Raw genomic sequence first — 16,264 nt, 5'->3', positions numbered from 1 at the left:
ATATATATATATATATATATATATATATATATATATATATATATATATATATATATATATATATATATCTCCCACCTTCTGCTAATCCAAGTATGAAACTCTTGACTCTGCTGTCTGTGTCTGGTTGGGGAAATCATTCCTGTTTCCCCTCTATCTGAAAGCCCAAACAGAGTGGCCACCATTCATTGCCCCTGGTGTAATGGCCTTCATCAGTCTCCCATCACATAAAGCCTGCCTGTCATTAATCTCACCCTGAGACCACATGGCCGTCTGCCGACAATGATCTGCTAGCACCGAATCCCCACAGCACAGAGTCTCACTGACCTACTCATATCTTAAAAAGGCACAGCAGCGATACGGAAAATATGGCAGGTGTCATTTTATGAAATTGCCTCCCGTTGTCATCACCCAAACATTAAAAAACTGTTGTGCCCTATATGTTTGTCATAGTTTTAACCCTTTATTTGTAGACCTTCCATTGATGTATGGTTTGTTAAGATATGACCATATTTAACAGAGATATACCTATTTAAATATTTGGAATTTGAGGGTACAAAACATCTAAATATTGAGAAAATCACCTTTAAAGTTGTCACATTTCTAATCCGTAATTATGTTTTGATATTTACTGTAGAAAATGTATAAATATCTTCATGGAACATGATCATATACTTAATATTCTAATACTTTTTTTCATAAATATAAAGCAGATCTATTTGTGTATTGTTTCCTATTGCTTTAAATATACTTGTGCTGCTTGTGACAATGTATTGATTTTTAGTAAAAGAGTCAGGAATTCGTCAGAATAAACAACACCACCAGATGATTTTCTGAGTTTCTGAGGTGTTGGTCTAACAGATTTCCCAAGCTGGTACTCAGATTGTTCAAATGGTTTTCCTGTTTAAAACTAGCAAACTAGACCATTGGACCAAAAAATACTTTTTAACATTTTACTTTATATATGCAGGGTGATGTCCGATATTAACCATATGGATGTTATAATGACACTAAGCAGATGTTTAAGATTTGGCATGTAGGTGAATCTGTTTTTTAATCAGTCAGATGATTTTAAGGAATAGGAAATGTTCAAAAAGCCTTAATTAAATGTGTGCTATTTTCCAAAAATACAGTACATATGGTACAGAAATGTGTTAAGCTCTCTAAATAAGGGTGCTGTGTAAAATATTGGTAATCACTCTATGTATTTTAGAACATGCTTGAGTTAAGAAGATATTTCTTCATATAAACGATCTCACACCAAGGTGGCTGACAGTCCATTAGGCTGAAGTGCAAGGGACTAGTGTGACAGAGTCATTAGTTCACTGAATGAGGCCTGATCTCAGCCTGTCAATGCTGGATAATGGAGGCTCTGCCTTCCAAGAAACACCTCTTACTTTTTAGCACAGGGAGGAAAAATCTATATGCTTTTCCTCGGCTTTAAATTTAAGTGACAGTCATTTCAAGCACAGTGAGGGCGGTTTTCTTTTTAGCATATTGCATTTATAATAGCTCCATTGGTTGATATGCATATGTAAATGTGTGCGCCGGCTGTTTGATATGGATCATTATGAATGTATGCATGCTGTTTGATGTGAAGCATATACTGTGTGATGACATTGCAGTGTTCTGTATGACCTGCTATTGCATAAACATAAATATTTGTTTGTTTTAAAATTCAAATCGAGTCGGACCCATTTAGTCGCAGTTTAATTATTTTCGCAGTGTCTAATCACCTTTCTTAAACACTCAAGCCAAGACACAGTTTCTGTTCAAATCGCTTAAAATCAAACTTCTTCGCTTTATTTTGTAGGTCTTTGCAACGGTTCCCACAGCCACAATGCAAACTCGTTATCTTGCATATTGCTAATCTAATCTGTCACAGGCAGGCGCACAAATTCCGAGCACGCAATCATCTGTCCCACAGCACCCCTGGAGCAGATGAGGTGTTAAGCGTCCTGCTCAGAACGGCCAGAGAAGGTGCCCACGTTGGGATTAGAACCATGACCTTCCTTTTCACAGTGCAAGCCTTTCACCAATAAGCCCCTTAAAATGTAACTTTTGAACAGAAAATTAACTTTTGGCACAGCCTCCATGTTTTCCCCATCATGCTAATGTCATTATTTTGGTGTTTAAGGCTCAGTTTGTCGCTCTCAGCCAGAATAAGGGTACAAATCCACACACTTATCAACTAGACACATATTGGGACATGATGAACGGTGCGGTTCGGAAGATGGAGGGTGCTGGGTACAGAATTAATGTTCGTAATAACATCTGGGGGACCTTCTTCTGATAGTTATGAGAATTTTTCAGCACGGAGGGGAAAGCGAGCATTAAGTTAAAGGAAATTAGGCCCCACAGCACCCGAGATGTTACAATATGAACAGTAGGTTCTGCAACACTTTTAAGGTGTTAAGGCCAAGCATAGAGCGGCTATGGGGTTATTTTTAGACTGAACCTTAAAAAAATCCATTGTATTGTTGGAATGTGCACAGTGATTCCCAAGCAAAAACTGCAGCGCGTGCATGATTATGGACCGGAGCTTAATCTTGTGGTTTTCTATGGTTCAAATCCTCTGCAAGCTCTCTTGCGCTCCAGCACTCTGCATAGATTAACAGAGTCTGAATGAGCTTTTCCCTTTGAAGAATATCCTGAGAAAGCATTCACTTCACACTTGCAATTGTTGCCCTCCAGATTTGCCAAAAGAGCGCTCTCTTGTTGACTAATTTTCAGAGCCGGGAAATTCACCAGTAAAGGGTCTGATAATCCATTTACTGATTTTGACCTTGAGCGTGAAGCCCTCTTAAAGACTAATATGAATTACTGCAGTGTTTTGGCATGCTGACGTGAATGGTTTGGCAATGGCATTTTGAAAATCCTCAGTGCACCTTGTAAAGTGTCATTGATGAAAACCATGTCAACACAGCACATTCTGTGCCATTGTAATATCAAATAACTATTGACAAATAAAGCAAATGCCAGCTAGAACATCACAAATAAACACCATGAACACTGTTTTGTTTCGTTTTTTTTCTTTTGTCAAAGTACACCGCTGTGCATGGGATTTCGACCTCAGTTTTTTAATATGTAGCTCTGACTTTCAATTAGTCCTAACCTTTAGAGCCGTCACTCAAAAGTTAAGGAAAGGGTAAAAAAGATAAGTATAGCCAACGCCTCTGGGTCTTTTTCGGCAGTTTTAAGAAATGTCCTTTCCTGTGAAGGAGACAAATGTAGTGTCTCATCCAGATTCTTCTGAACTGAAAGGTGGCTATCACCCAGAATTGGCCTAATTTTTCCTCACGGCTATTTGAAATGGATGAGATGAAAAGCTATTGTAATTTTCCAACTGGTACTCGAGATCTATAATAGAAAAGGAGAGAAAAAGGACAGATATCTGTTTATATTACCTGTTGCTTTTTTCCTTTATATTCCAAGCAAGCTGAAGTGATATTATGGGCATTATGATATTTCTCCAGTAAAGTCTGTTGAATTGAAGGTTAGGCTCGGGTTTTGGACTCCAGTATTGTGCCCCGAATATAAATCATTGTTTTCTTGGCTTTGTCTTCAAGTAGAAGTTAACTTGACCTTTTACTGTAAAAAAAAGTATACTAGCTGATAATTGGACATGCTATTCTAATATTACTTCCTCATATAACTTATTATAACACTTTGCTTTTGATTTAAGTTGCTCAAAATGTATCCACCTCACTTCAAACTGAGTTGTTAAATTGCTGTGGTGATTCCTTGTAGCCCTGTGCCCTCCTATTTTTAACTTAAACATATGGCAAGTAATCAAAATGTATCGTCTCCTTTTTGCGTTTCTTTCAACAGGTGCAATGTGGACAACAAAGTATCGCGGGTGGCATGGCTCAACAGGACCACTATCCTCTTCACAGGGAATGAAAAATGGTCGTTGGACCCCCGAGTGGTCCTACTAAACACAGCAGTCACTGAATACAGTATAAAGATCATAAACGTGAACTTATACGATGAGGGGCCATACGTGTGTTCCATCCTCACGAACAAGAAACCAGAATCGACAAAAGTGCATCTCATCGTACAAGGTAAATCTTGAGAGGATTTTGCTCATCTCTAAAAGTGAAATCTTTAGATCATTTAATGTGCGGCTGAAGAAAGCATGTCAAAAACTCGTTTTGTGTTGGTTTGGGATTTTGTTGACATTTTGGTTGTGTAAATAACGGTTGACAAACTACTTTGATTCTCCTTTTCTAGGCTGATGTAATTAAATGAAACTCAGCAGATGTGACTCCCGGTGATGAAATTGGGATTTAATCTGGGTGTAATTTCAAAATCGTTGATGGATATTGATTTAAGACGTGCAGCCCAGAGAGCAACGCAAAAATAGAGCAGAGGCTTTGTTTTCTCCTCACTAAATCAAGTGTCAATACCCAGACCTTTGTCGTGATTTACAGTGCAGTCGATCGCCTTCATATTTGTGGTCCAAAAAACAATTAACGCCGCTTGTAGCCAAATCCATCTCGGTTTGGGGTACACAAATTAGATATGCGCCAAAAACCAGTAACGCCATTTTTATCACATTCCTCAGACCATCTGCGGAGTCAAGAAAAAGTGTCAGATTTCCCACGTTTCAGTGGGAAAAAGTGTTTTGGTTAATAAAACGGAGCCTTATCAAATGCTCATTAACCTTTAGTACTTTGTCCTGACACTAATTACTGCAGACTTAAATAACTGAACAAATAGACCAAGGTAAGATGCTTATTTTTTTTCTGATTAGACACACAAAGCACAAATTGGAGTTAGGCTCGTCTGTTCAGTTCCCGCTTAACCTGCAATTCAATTAATTATAAAGTCTTCATCCCAGTTTAAATAAATCAGTCATTCGCCTTCCTTGTTTTATCACGCGGTTCAATTCTCCGCATCTGCATGGCACAACATAAGCATGCCGGAGTGGGTGTTGTGGCCCTCAAAAGTGCACTTAAGATATTGGATTGTTTGCAGCAGGCTCCTTTTCCCTTACACCCAATAGTTGCATGCTGAGTGGTGTACAATTTCAGCCTAGTGTTCTTGAGAATGGATCTGAGAGCTTTCTGAACAGATGGGGTCTTGGTATGCCTTTACTGTAATGCTTTGTCTCAGCTTTGTTAAATCTTGCCACGCTCAGCTAAAGTCTGCCTACACAAACTGTAGCGCCCTGTCTATTTCTGTCATCAAGTGTGGCTCTATTCCTCTTAAACTCTGAGCCTCTGAAGCTTGTTATTGCATCGGCTCTTCTAAAAATTCAAAGAGTGCCTACGGTATCGTTCTCACATATCTCGCTTGACATCTGCGTGCTTGTTTTTAAGTGTCCTAACATATTTCACGCTTGCTCCCGTTCCGGTTTTAGGTCACTGATTAGCATTTCTCGAACGGGACAGAGTGCCATTAGATTTCGCATTTGCTGTCCTGTAGCGTATCAGCGCTACATCTATTTATGTGGTTGATGACTGCAGCTGGAGGTACGTGTCTCTGTAAATGGCCTCATCGTCTTCCGCGGTATCGATCAGATGCATCGATCAGATGCAACGTGAGAGGAGACATGCGACGCGTTAGCGTCCAGCGCAATTCGAAACCTGAGGTTTTCCTTTGAGCTCCTTCTCTAAGGTACACAAAGCATTATTCTTATAAAACCACTACATGCAGAAGACAAATGAAGGTCATTATAGTCTAAGCAGGAAAACACGTTTTCATTTTATGTACTTGCATTAAGAGGGGCATTGCTGCTGGAAAAACTGCTTATGCTACCAGTTTATGCTCGTTAGTGCTGGTGCAAAAAATGCTAATCTTGCTAGTTAAAGGAATAATTCACCCTCAGACCGTCCAGATGAGTTTATTTCTTCATTAGAACAGACTTGGAGAAATTTAGCATTAAGTCACTTGCTCATCAATGTAAGAGTCAGAATCGTTGATAACAACAATAAACCACAAGTAATCCACATGACTCCAGTCAATCAGTTAACATCTTCTTAAAAAAAGCAATGAATTAAAAAAAGGTCATTACGTCATGCATCATTAGGACAATTTTAAATTCACACCACTGCTTCCCATTAAATTACAAGTCCTCTTTTCATAATATTGCTTTCTCCAATGAAAAGTTTTGGAGAGAAATGTGCACAGATCAAGCACCTTACAAGCAAAAAAGAGTTTAAGTGGAGTGTAAGAATTGTTTTAAGTGGACTGGCATTTTGGCAAGCAACGGTTTAAAGACCTTAATGATGGATTTGTTTCATAAAAATATGCTGTCATGCATATTTCTTTTGAGTTATTATGATATTTTATCAGCTGTCTGGACTCTCATTCTGACGGCACCCATTCACTGCAGACATCCATTGGTGAGCATGTGATGTAATGATATTTTTTTTCCAAATCTGTTCCAATAAGCAAACAAACTAAACTTGCATGGCCTGAGGGTAAATACATTTTCAGCAAATATTCATTTTTTTATTGTGCATGAAATATTCCTTTTAAGCCTAGTGGGTTAAGTTGATAACAAACCATCTAACTTGTTTGGAGATGTTGACTAGAGACATTTCAGGGTACATTTGTTCCACATCTGAAGAGCAAAATTATTTTGATAGCACGTACTGTAGGTTTGTGTGAAAACTCAGCAGAGACAAAATATCCATCAGCGTAGTTTTTAGGAAATAGCAATCAGATATGACTAAATATGCTATTCAGATGCAGTTTCAACTCCTTCAAAGGGTTTTTTGTGATATAATTGATCTTATTTTATCTCTCAGGCTTATGTTTAGGAAAATGCAGTGCACACAAATTCACTAACTCAAACCCGGTACTCAACTGAAGTGTCTTTTAAATGAATATCAAAAAGTGTGTATGGTAAGCAGGCTAATATGATACAAGTGAACAGGTCCATTTTTTGGACTATTTGCATATTTGTGCTGGGTATAGCACATTAGCTTGTTTCAAGGTCACAGGGTAGTGAGATCTGTAATGGATGAGTTCACAAAATATCTGTTTTGTCTCTCTCAGCTAGCATCAAAAGGACAGACATACACAGGTGGTGTTTAGACTGAAGCTGGCTGGAACGGGGCTGTTGAAATGCACTCACTTACAGCCAATTTGGCCCTGAATTGTCACCGAATATTATCTCTAGTTTTTGGTCTACCGGGTCTTTGCCAATGTCCTCTAATGATCATTAAAAAACTGTATTTACTTTATTTTAAATCCAAGACCATTATAACTGAGCAGCGTAACCCAAAATGAACAATATCATGTGTTTTGTAGAACAGTGTTATGTGGGTGGCCTAAATGCAGAATATGACATAAAGGCCATCACCTGATTCCCAAAAGAGAAACACTTCAGAACAAGCAAGGTCAGGGCGATGTCGATGATGCTAAATGGAGCACTATTGCCCTTGTTGTTATACCAACAAAACCTCTTTGGTTTTTTTCTAGAATAACAATGAAAACAATTGTGAGTACAAAAACAAAGAAACAGTGAGACGACTCCCAAGACGTCTTTGCACTGAGGATTTGTTCAGACAAACACGAGAGCACAGACTTGAGCAAACATATTTGAGTGATGCTTTGATGCCAGATGAAATTATGAGTCCTCGTTACAAATTCTCATCTAAACTAATGAGAGAGGTGTTGGTATTTTTGGATTTTGGACCCATAATTTGTTTTTTTTGCATTTATTTTTCCACATGTCAATCCCAGTTTTCAATATGTTCCTCCATCTGCTTGAAATCTGACATTTGTTTAATAGAACATGGTATAAATTTATGTTCTGAGCTGATTTTGTTCCAGTAATTATTGGGGATTCAGTGGTAGCAGCTAGGCCAGAAACAAAATGAATAATTATATACAGAATTAAGCAATTTTTTATTTATATCTACATATGGTAATCTATTAGTCTTAAAACATTTAATCATCGCTTCTAAAATGTTACCAATGCAATCTAAATATTACCAAGAAAAACTTGAAAATTACAAATTCTTATTGTCCCTAGTTTTCATGCTCTCAGCAGACAATCAATGATCACACAATGTATTATATAATATATTATTTTATAAAAAAAAATTGTGAATGTTGGCATTTTTCAGTTTACCAAGTTACACATTAATTAACTTTGATTCAGAATTAAAATTAAAATGTAAGCATCTAAAGTTGAGAAGTTTTTTACATTTTATTTTTATTTTTATTTTAAGATTAATAGTATACAGTTCCCATTTTTGGATCAGAGCCCACCAATTGAAAACCACTGAAATTAATAGCAGAAGACCTATTTTAAAGATCACAGGTATCACTTTCTGCTTGATCAGCTTACTGCGAGGCATCAGTAATGTCCAAGGGATATTATTTTACTCTTAAAAATGAGCTTACGTATTTGCATTGGCATTATATATTTATCATTATCTTCAGTATTTTGTTTAAATGTAAGATTATTATGTATTCATTTGTATTTAGAATATTACGTTTATTAATAATGCATTTTTTTATCAATAATAACAATTTTTCTGAAGCAGATTTTAAAAAGAACAGTTCTCCACCTTCCCAAGTTTGTAAGCCAAAGGTAGAGACAACAGAGCGCGGGTAAACAGAGACATGTGCGGGCCATGCAGGGAGTCTAAGGCTGTTAGCAAGTGAAGGAACAGGGAGGATAAGAAGAAAAGTGCGACTCAAGTGGGAAAAGGGGAAGGATGCATTGGGCTCAGAGCAGGTAGTGCATGAAAGGTGATGATCGCACTCCATATGTTCCATTAGCTGGAGGTCTTCACGGGGAGGCGCAGAGGATCATCAGACACTAAAAGCATCATTTATCCAAAGTCGAGCAGAAAACAAAACAAATGTTTGTGAAACCTAGTTAGCAGTGTTAGTTAGCGCTATTTGTGTCACCTGCGAGGTCCTCATTCAGTTCTCATGCAGTGCTCCCTACGCAGGCAGCACGGCAGCTCACTAGATTTTGCAGCGGAGATCTTGAACCTTCATCCTAATCACAGCACTTTTGTCGCGCCATTTCATTAAAACCATTCGACATGTATTACCTGATGAGCAATATGTCATATACACTATTATGTATCAGAGGGCAAAAGCGTGGCAATCTAATTAGATGGCCCTGTAAACAACAAGCGGGATTATCGTCTTTCGTTTGCTCAAGTGTAATGATGTGTCTCTATTTTAGATTAGCCTCGAACTTTCTCCTCCGTGGGGAGAGGGATAAGACGGCTCTTGTTACTGAATTGAGGAGTAGCTCTTTTCCTCATTTTAAAGAGCAGTAATGAGCCATTGGAAAGATTCAGTAGGGTTATGAGAATATAAATGGGAGGACAAAACCAGTGCAATTTGCCTGGGTGACACATTAGCAGCAGCTATATCACCAGAGGCAGCGCGGGAATCCGTTTTTCACCCACTGAGTTCTGTGGGTGCCCTGCCTTATGCTTCAGTTATTTCAACCCTCTGCGAGGCCAATTGAAAATACAGGTTTTGTGGGAGACTTTGTGGGAGTTCGGACACATGAGGCAGGAAATACCACATTTAGAAATGTTCCGCTATCATAGCTGAAATAGCATTGTGGAGGCTTGCTATTAGAAGCTGCATCTGCATATGTTTCGGGTCTTTGAACAGCTCCAAAAATAATTTACAGCATAGCAAATAAAATATCAGAGATCACATTTATGTTTTATAGGTCTCAGATAATTCAGTCTTGTCCGAATTCCAAGAGACAAGTGTATACAATGTTTGTGGTAAACGTTACTTAGTATTTTAAACATTGCTGAGATCTTTAAAGGGGATAAATCTGAGATAGGATTTTGATCATTACTTACTTAGAAATAATAATAATAATAATAAGAAGAAGAAGAAGAAGAAGAAGAAGAAGAAAAATAATGTTTATTGGTTTCTAACATTTGTTAGTCCAAATAATTGATAATAATTATATGGCCTTATAATATGTAATTTATTTAAATAATAATGAAAATAATGTTTAATTGTTTTCTTATGTTTCTTTAACCTTTTTGTTATGTTACTAATATGTTATTATGGCACTAATGATTTTTGGAAGACAGATAATAATAATAATGATGATGATGATGATGATGATATTAATAAATTAGTTATATTAAATTGTTATAAATAACAACAACAACAACAACAATAATAATAATAATAATCATCATCACCGTAATTATCAACATTATTATTATTATTACTATTATTAGCATCTCATTTGTGTCCTTCTTTTCGGATTTTCGGTAATGACTCTTTTTAAAAGACGGAGTATTATTATTATTGCTGTTGTTGCTATTTATGTTTGGACAATAAAAAAAACAAAAACAAATTCATCCTGTGTTTTCACAAATTCAGTGTTTTTTTTCTTCTGCAGCGAGTCGCAGATCAGTAGTAAATCAGTAGTGTTGTATTTTATTCACTGAAAGTTTTAAATGAGTTGTACTGCAGAATGAGCTTTGATTGCTCAGACCATTCCTTTCTGACCAGGTGGTTCAGGGCCACAATGGGCTGCAAACTGGACCAAACTTTATGCCTATAACAATCCACCAGTCTAATGAATAACTGTGGATAAAGAGGGGCAATTGATCCTGCTTTTTATCAACCTTGAAACAGTGCCATTGTTAATGTTTTGAGCTGTTTCAGCCGCAGCAGTGCCATATAGATGTGATAGAGATGGGATTGCAGTAGGGTGATTGCTTTTCTCCACAACTGTAATAACTGAAAGCGGCTAAACGAGCTGCTCTTTTCTGAGGCGAGAGACCTGTAGCTTGCTCTGATGGCACAATGTGACTCATTAGTATTGTTATTAGAAAGGAGTGAAGAGGCAATCACTGCACAAAACACACCATAATGTTCACTCAGCATGTGTTATATGAAAACACCCTAGTTGTTTGATTTCCCCATTGGGCTAAGAACAAACCAGTAATATTACAAAATAATAAATAAATCCATGCAGGCAGGCAGGGTAGTCATATAATATGCAATGCATGTTGGTCTAAATGTGATTTACAGGGTTTTTTTTTTTAATGGACTTTCTAATGGAGCATTTAAAAGACATTTTGATTTTCTTTTTACAAAATTACAGGCTTCTCTGACTGTATTGCCTTTTTCTGGGAGATCTATTAAAAGTGTCGCGCATACATAAGAACATGGTGAATTATACGATAAAGGCATTGAAACATTCTTGAGAATATGCAAAACCCGCAGACGTCAGCGGGTTGACATTGAAATCTTTTAGTCATCGCAATCGTTTAGACGTTGAGGCGCAGGCTTTTGGTGGTATTTTCATCTGCGTAGTTTTACAGCACAGTCTACAATGATTGAAGCTGTCACTCCATAGTGACGGATGGGAAAAAATTGATTCCGATACATTTCGTGATTTGATGATTGACACCTTTTTGACCAATGGATTCTCCAAGGATATGGGCCTTGTCATTTTAGAATAGGAAGCCATATGGAAATTGATTGCTGCCAGTCTTTATACTTTATGAGCTCTTAGAGGAAAACAAGCATTTCTGTTGACTGCTCTGTGTCAGCGGCAAAACTTGTCATATTGTTTTGTACTGACTACTAATTATTTGATTTATTTATTTTATTTTTGAATTTTGCAAAGTGATACACAGTATTCAAATAAAATCTGAATAAAAATAAAATTCAAATATATACTTATACTTATATAATATATATAAGTATAAGTACTTATACAAATATATACTTATACACACTTATATATATATATATATATATAATTAGTAATAAAATAATAATAATACAAAAATTCAATTAAAAATATTTTTAATGATATATGATTTCAGTGACATTTCCTTAGTTTGATTTCCATTATCTTTCACTTTCAGAAAAATAAGAACATAATAACTGATGAATAAATAATTAGTTCTATGATGAATAATAAATATTAATTAGAAAATGTTTCTTTAAAGAACCCTCTTAAACTCAACATATTGTTATTATATTCCAGCAATTCTGCTTGATCAGTTACCCAAGAATGTTAAAATTATTCTAGAAAGTACAGTTTCCTTATCAAAGTGATAAAATGTTGTTTTGCCGAAATGAGTACATCTTACTGAAAGTTACTAAATATAACTAAATAAAAAATTCTTGTGCATAAGGTAAGGGAAGTTTTGATCAACAAGTAAACATGTTGAACCAAAGCTATAAATAATTTCTCGAAAGTGGTATATAGCCTCCTGAATCATACTTAAACTTAACACTGACAACAATGAAACCACTTGAGAGAGAACTGTCAGGAGATTTATTTCTGGGCATAAAGGAAAGAGGACAGTGGTACCAGAGGAATACCACATTATTGTTTTAAGTGTGAAAATATAGCAAAAGTAACAAGGAAAATAAAAACAAAACCAATGGACTTGTGAAAAGGCCCCTGAAATAATTAGGTCTTCACTTTCAGTTTTTGTTTAGTAACGACGAGTAAGTTTTTTCTAGAAAAAGAGCAGGAGAAAGACCAAGAAAGTGTCTCAGAGCCGGCAAAAGCTGTGAAAAATGTTTAGCACACTATCTCACAGAGTAAGATGCAGTCTGCAGAAGTGGCATGTTTATCCACACCAGAACTACCTTCTCTAGCCAAAGCACAATAAACTCATTTAACTTTTTCCAAGGACCATATTTACAAAATATAGACTTCTGAAAAACCATACCGTGTTCTCATGAGACCAAGTCAATCATTTCGGATCTAACAGCATCCAAAATGTTCAGCTGTTGCTAGAGGAGGCGTGCAGTGAGAGGTGTCTGGTTCCCACAGTGAAGTTCAGTGGTAGTGAGGTTCTATAGTGTTGAAGGTGTGAGGGAGTTTTGCTTTATCAGTATTCAGTATGAATTCTCACACCACTGTCTGATGTAATACAAAAACCAGAAACGGAAGATGCTTCCCTCTCCTCATTCCCTGCATCGTTGGCCATTTTTTCAACATGACAATGAAGAAATTCATTCCCCCGAGGTGAAAATCCTTCACATGTATTTCACTCAATCTTAACACTCTTGAGCAGCTGTGGGGGATTCTGTAGAGACGAGCTGAGCTTACCCCTAGTTAAAGGGTTACTCCATCACAAAATGCAACTTTTTGTCACTAATCACTTACCTCCATGTCGTTTCAAACCCATAAAAAAATGCATATGTCTTTGGAGCACAATTTAAGATTTTTTTGAGTTTGTGACTGTCAAAGTCCAGAAAAGTATGAAAAACATTGCCAGAATAGTCCAACCTTTATCTGTGGTTCAATTGTAACATTACAGAGCTATGGAAAGAAAACCAAAATAATGAAATATAACAAATTGAGCATGTTGGCTTCACATTTAAGGAGCTTGTTCTCCAGGAATTAAACATGAACGTGTACACTCTGTGCCAAGAAGGGTCAGAAAAGTATCTGTAGAGTTACGGAAAATATGTATTTTATATTTAATCGGGGTTTTCTCATTATATATATATATATATATATATATATATATATATATATATATATATATATATATATATATATATATGTGTGTGTGTGTGTGTGTGTGTGTGTGTTTTTGTGCTATGCTTTCTTTTTTCCACTAAAATTTATAGTGGTAACATTTTTGTCTTTAACTCGACATTACCTCGCTGCCATATTTCCAGTCCCTTGTTGCAGTTTACTATATAGCATGCTTCAGTTTCCACCATTGCATCAGGAGGCAACTCTTTTTTCTCATTTTAAAGAGCAGTAATGAGCCATTGGAAAGATTCAGTAGGGTTATGAGAATATAAATGTAGAGACGAAGCCAGTGCAATTTGCCCGGGTGAAACATTAGCGGCAGCTATATCACCAGAGGCAGCTCACGAATGAGTTTTTCTCCCACTGATTTCTGTGGGTTTTCTGCCTTCTGCAGTTATTTTAGCCCAGCACATGTCCAATTAAAAAATACAGGTATTGCTCAGAGATGGTGGGAATTTGGGCACGTAGACAGAAGGATACTTCATCATGAACTTGAGGATGTTTGAGGCTTGTCATTTGACTGAGAATGATGGATTCAACACACACGCTGCTGAGGAGAGGTAACCTGAGTTATATAACTCGACTTGCGTGTGTCTCTTTGGAAAATGTTAGCATAGTCATTCTGACTGTTCATCCTCTGAACTCTGTCCTCTCTTTTTTGAGGAGCTCAAACTGGTCTGTTTGAAACAGTGGCCTGAATTTGGGATTCATGGTTAGAAAGCTGAAGCCATCAATTATAGATTGAGATACAGGGATGAAACAATACCTTTGATGTAAGGGAGGGAAGTGGTGAGAACACAGGGAATGTGGGATGGTGAAAAGCACAGTGACTCAAAGAAAGTGCTCGTCACAGGATGAAATATTCACCAGAAAGAAGCGGAGGGCTCTCGTACACATCTTTTGCTGTGATTGCGCTCTCTGGAATACAGCTGATGTACGGTCACTATTTACCCTCGCTGTATGTACAAACATATGACAGTTTTGGCAGTTACTAACTAAAGGTAGCCACACTGAAAACTTTTTTAGCAGCTATTTCTTTAAGTTAAAATGAATCCTTGTTTGTGCTTTGCTTGTAATGTTATGTGAATGTAATTTATTTATTTTGACATTTATTTTTATTTTTTTTGTCATTTATGTTTTATTCTTCATTAGAGTACATATCCACAAATTAAAATAAATAATTAGTATTTACAATTATTAATAGTTTTTTTATTATTATTTATTTTTTTGTTATTGATGCCTGCATGAATACAGAAAAAAGGCTGTACAAATGATCAGAAATGGGTTACTTAATTTGTGATCAGGATTTCTACCCTTCAAATATAATTTACATTTAAAGACAAAAATCTATAGAAAATGCAAGTATTATTCATCTAAGATGAGTTATTTAAAATATATATAAAAAATATATATTCACAGATCACTGGTATTTGACTATCACTTATAGTTCTAATGTATATTAATATTGTGAATTGTTAAATTTTCTGTTTTCAGTTCAGTTCAAAATGAGAAATGCGGCCTTTGCCATTGCATATAAAAATATATTTCAGTTTAGTTAAACTTTTAAGTTAACTATAATACAATAACCCTGTCAGAGACACAAATATGCACTTTTGAATGATGATTAATTTTGGCCAATTTCATTGGTTCAACCTTGTGCCATGCACACACGCAGCCTTACTTAAGCTATAACTCATGAAACTTGTTCTTTTGAAGTATTTTCAATTTTATTACAGACAGAAAATGATTGTTCTGGAGTAAAAATTTAATTAGTCCCATCAGGACTTTCTCCCTGCTGTTATGATTTGATAGATAAGACACAATATTGTCATACACTGGTGGCTTATGTGGATAACTGGATTTATTTGAGACTAAATTAATTTATGTTTTCCATTACACATTTGTCTGAATCAGTGCCATTAATATGCTAAACATTTAACGGCACGTGAGCAAATCAGCAGTCGAATTGCAGAAGCTTGGAAGACTCTGACCTCAGTATCTGTATAAGCAGCTGTTTTTGGCTTGCAGTCCAGACTTCTTTTGCAGATCAATTATTCAGTCATATTGGAGTGTGTTCGTGCACGATGGTGTACCTGTGTGTGTGTGTGTGTGTGTGTGTGTGTGTGTGTGTGTGTGTGTGTGAGAGTGATGTCCCTTAAGAAAATTCTTGTGCCTGCTTGGATGACTCACTAAAACTTCAGTAAACAGAATTTACCATAAAATATTTACTTTTTCAGCAAACATAGATAGCAGACTCCCATATGAGGCAGGCCCGATAGGACGCCAACTAAATAATATCACTGAGATGCTGGCTGCTTGGTTTATTCAGACTGAAACATGGAACACAGTCAAGAAAACTGACAGACTGTCTGGGTACCATTTCCAGTTTCAGTCAAGTTATAAACAACATTACCTTAACAGAGCATGATCTGCTCATCTCATTACGTCAATCAAACCTCAACGTGTAAAACTGAGCTGTTATTCTAATCGACTGAATGTAGATTTGTCTAAAAAGCCCAAAGAATCATTTGATTGATGTACAATCAATTTAACTACTGTATGGTTCTATAATTGGAAGGATTTCAAAACTCAAGGGTTACACTTGAAGAACGTCTTTGAGTGAAAAATACACTGTTAGAGGATAACCACCTAATTAAAATGTGGTCAGAATTGTTATGATGAACAGGCCTTGGATTATAGAATCACATTATTTAAATTAGAATCATATGCCAGTCTCTGTGTATTAAAAAACATAAAACCATAAGTTGTGTATATAATTTTTTT

General features: G+C 36.3%; 1 protein-coding gene across 2 annotated transcripts in view; it reads left to right on the top strand.

Moving 5' to 3' along the window:
- The window catches only part of opcml (opioid binding protein/cell adhesion molecule-like), a 120,166-nt gene that overhangs the window by 78,038 nt on the left and 25,864 nt on the right, over positions 1-16,264 (top strand). For both annotated transcript variants that reach the window (XM_043249820.1, XM_043249818.1), the window contains one exon: positions 3,829-4,061. In XM_043249820.1, the coding sequence (XP_043105755.1) occupies positions 3,829-4,061 (233 nt within the window). The remainder of the gene's footprint in view (positions 1-3,828; positions 4,062-16,264) is intronic.

This window comes from Puntigrus tetrazona, chromosome 10, assembly GCF_018831695.1.
Source record: "Puntigrus tetrazona isolate hp1 chromosome 10, ASM1883169v1, whole genome shotgun sequence".
Lineage (NCBI taxonomy): Eukaryota > Metazoa > Chordata > Actinopteri > Cypriniformes > Cyprinidae > Puntigrus > Puntigrus tetrazona.
The sequence above is the reverse complement of the archived record's forward strand: the minus strand, read 5'-3'. Positions and strand labels throughout refer to the sequence as shown.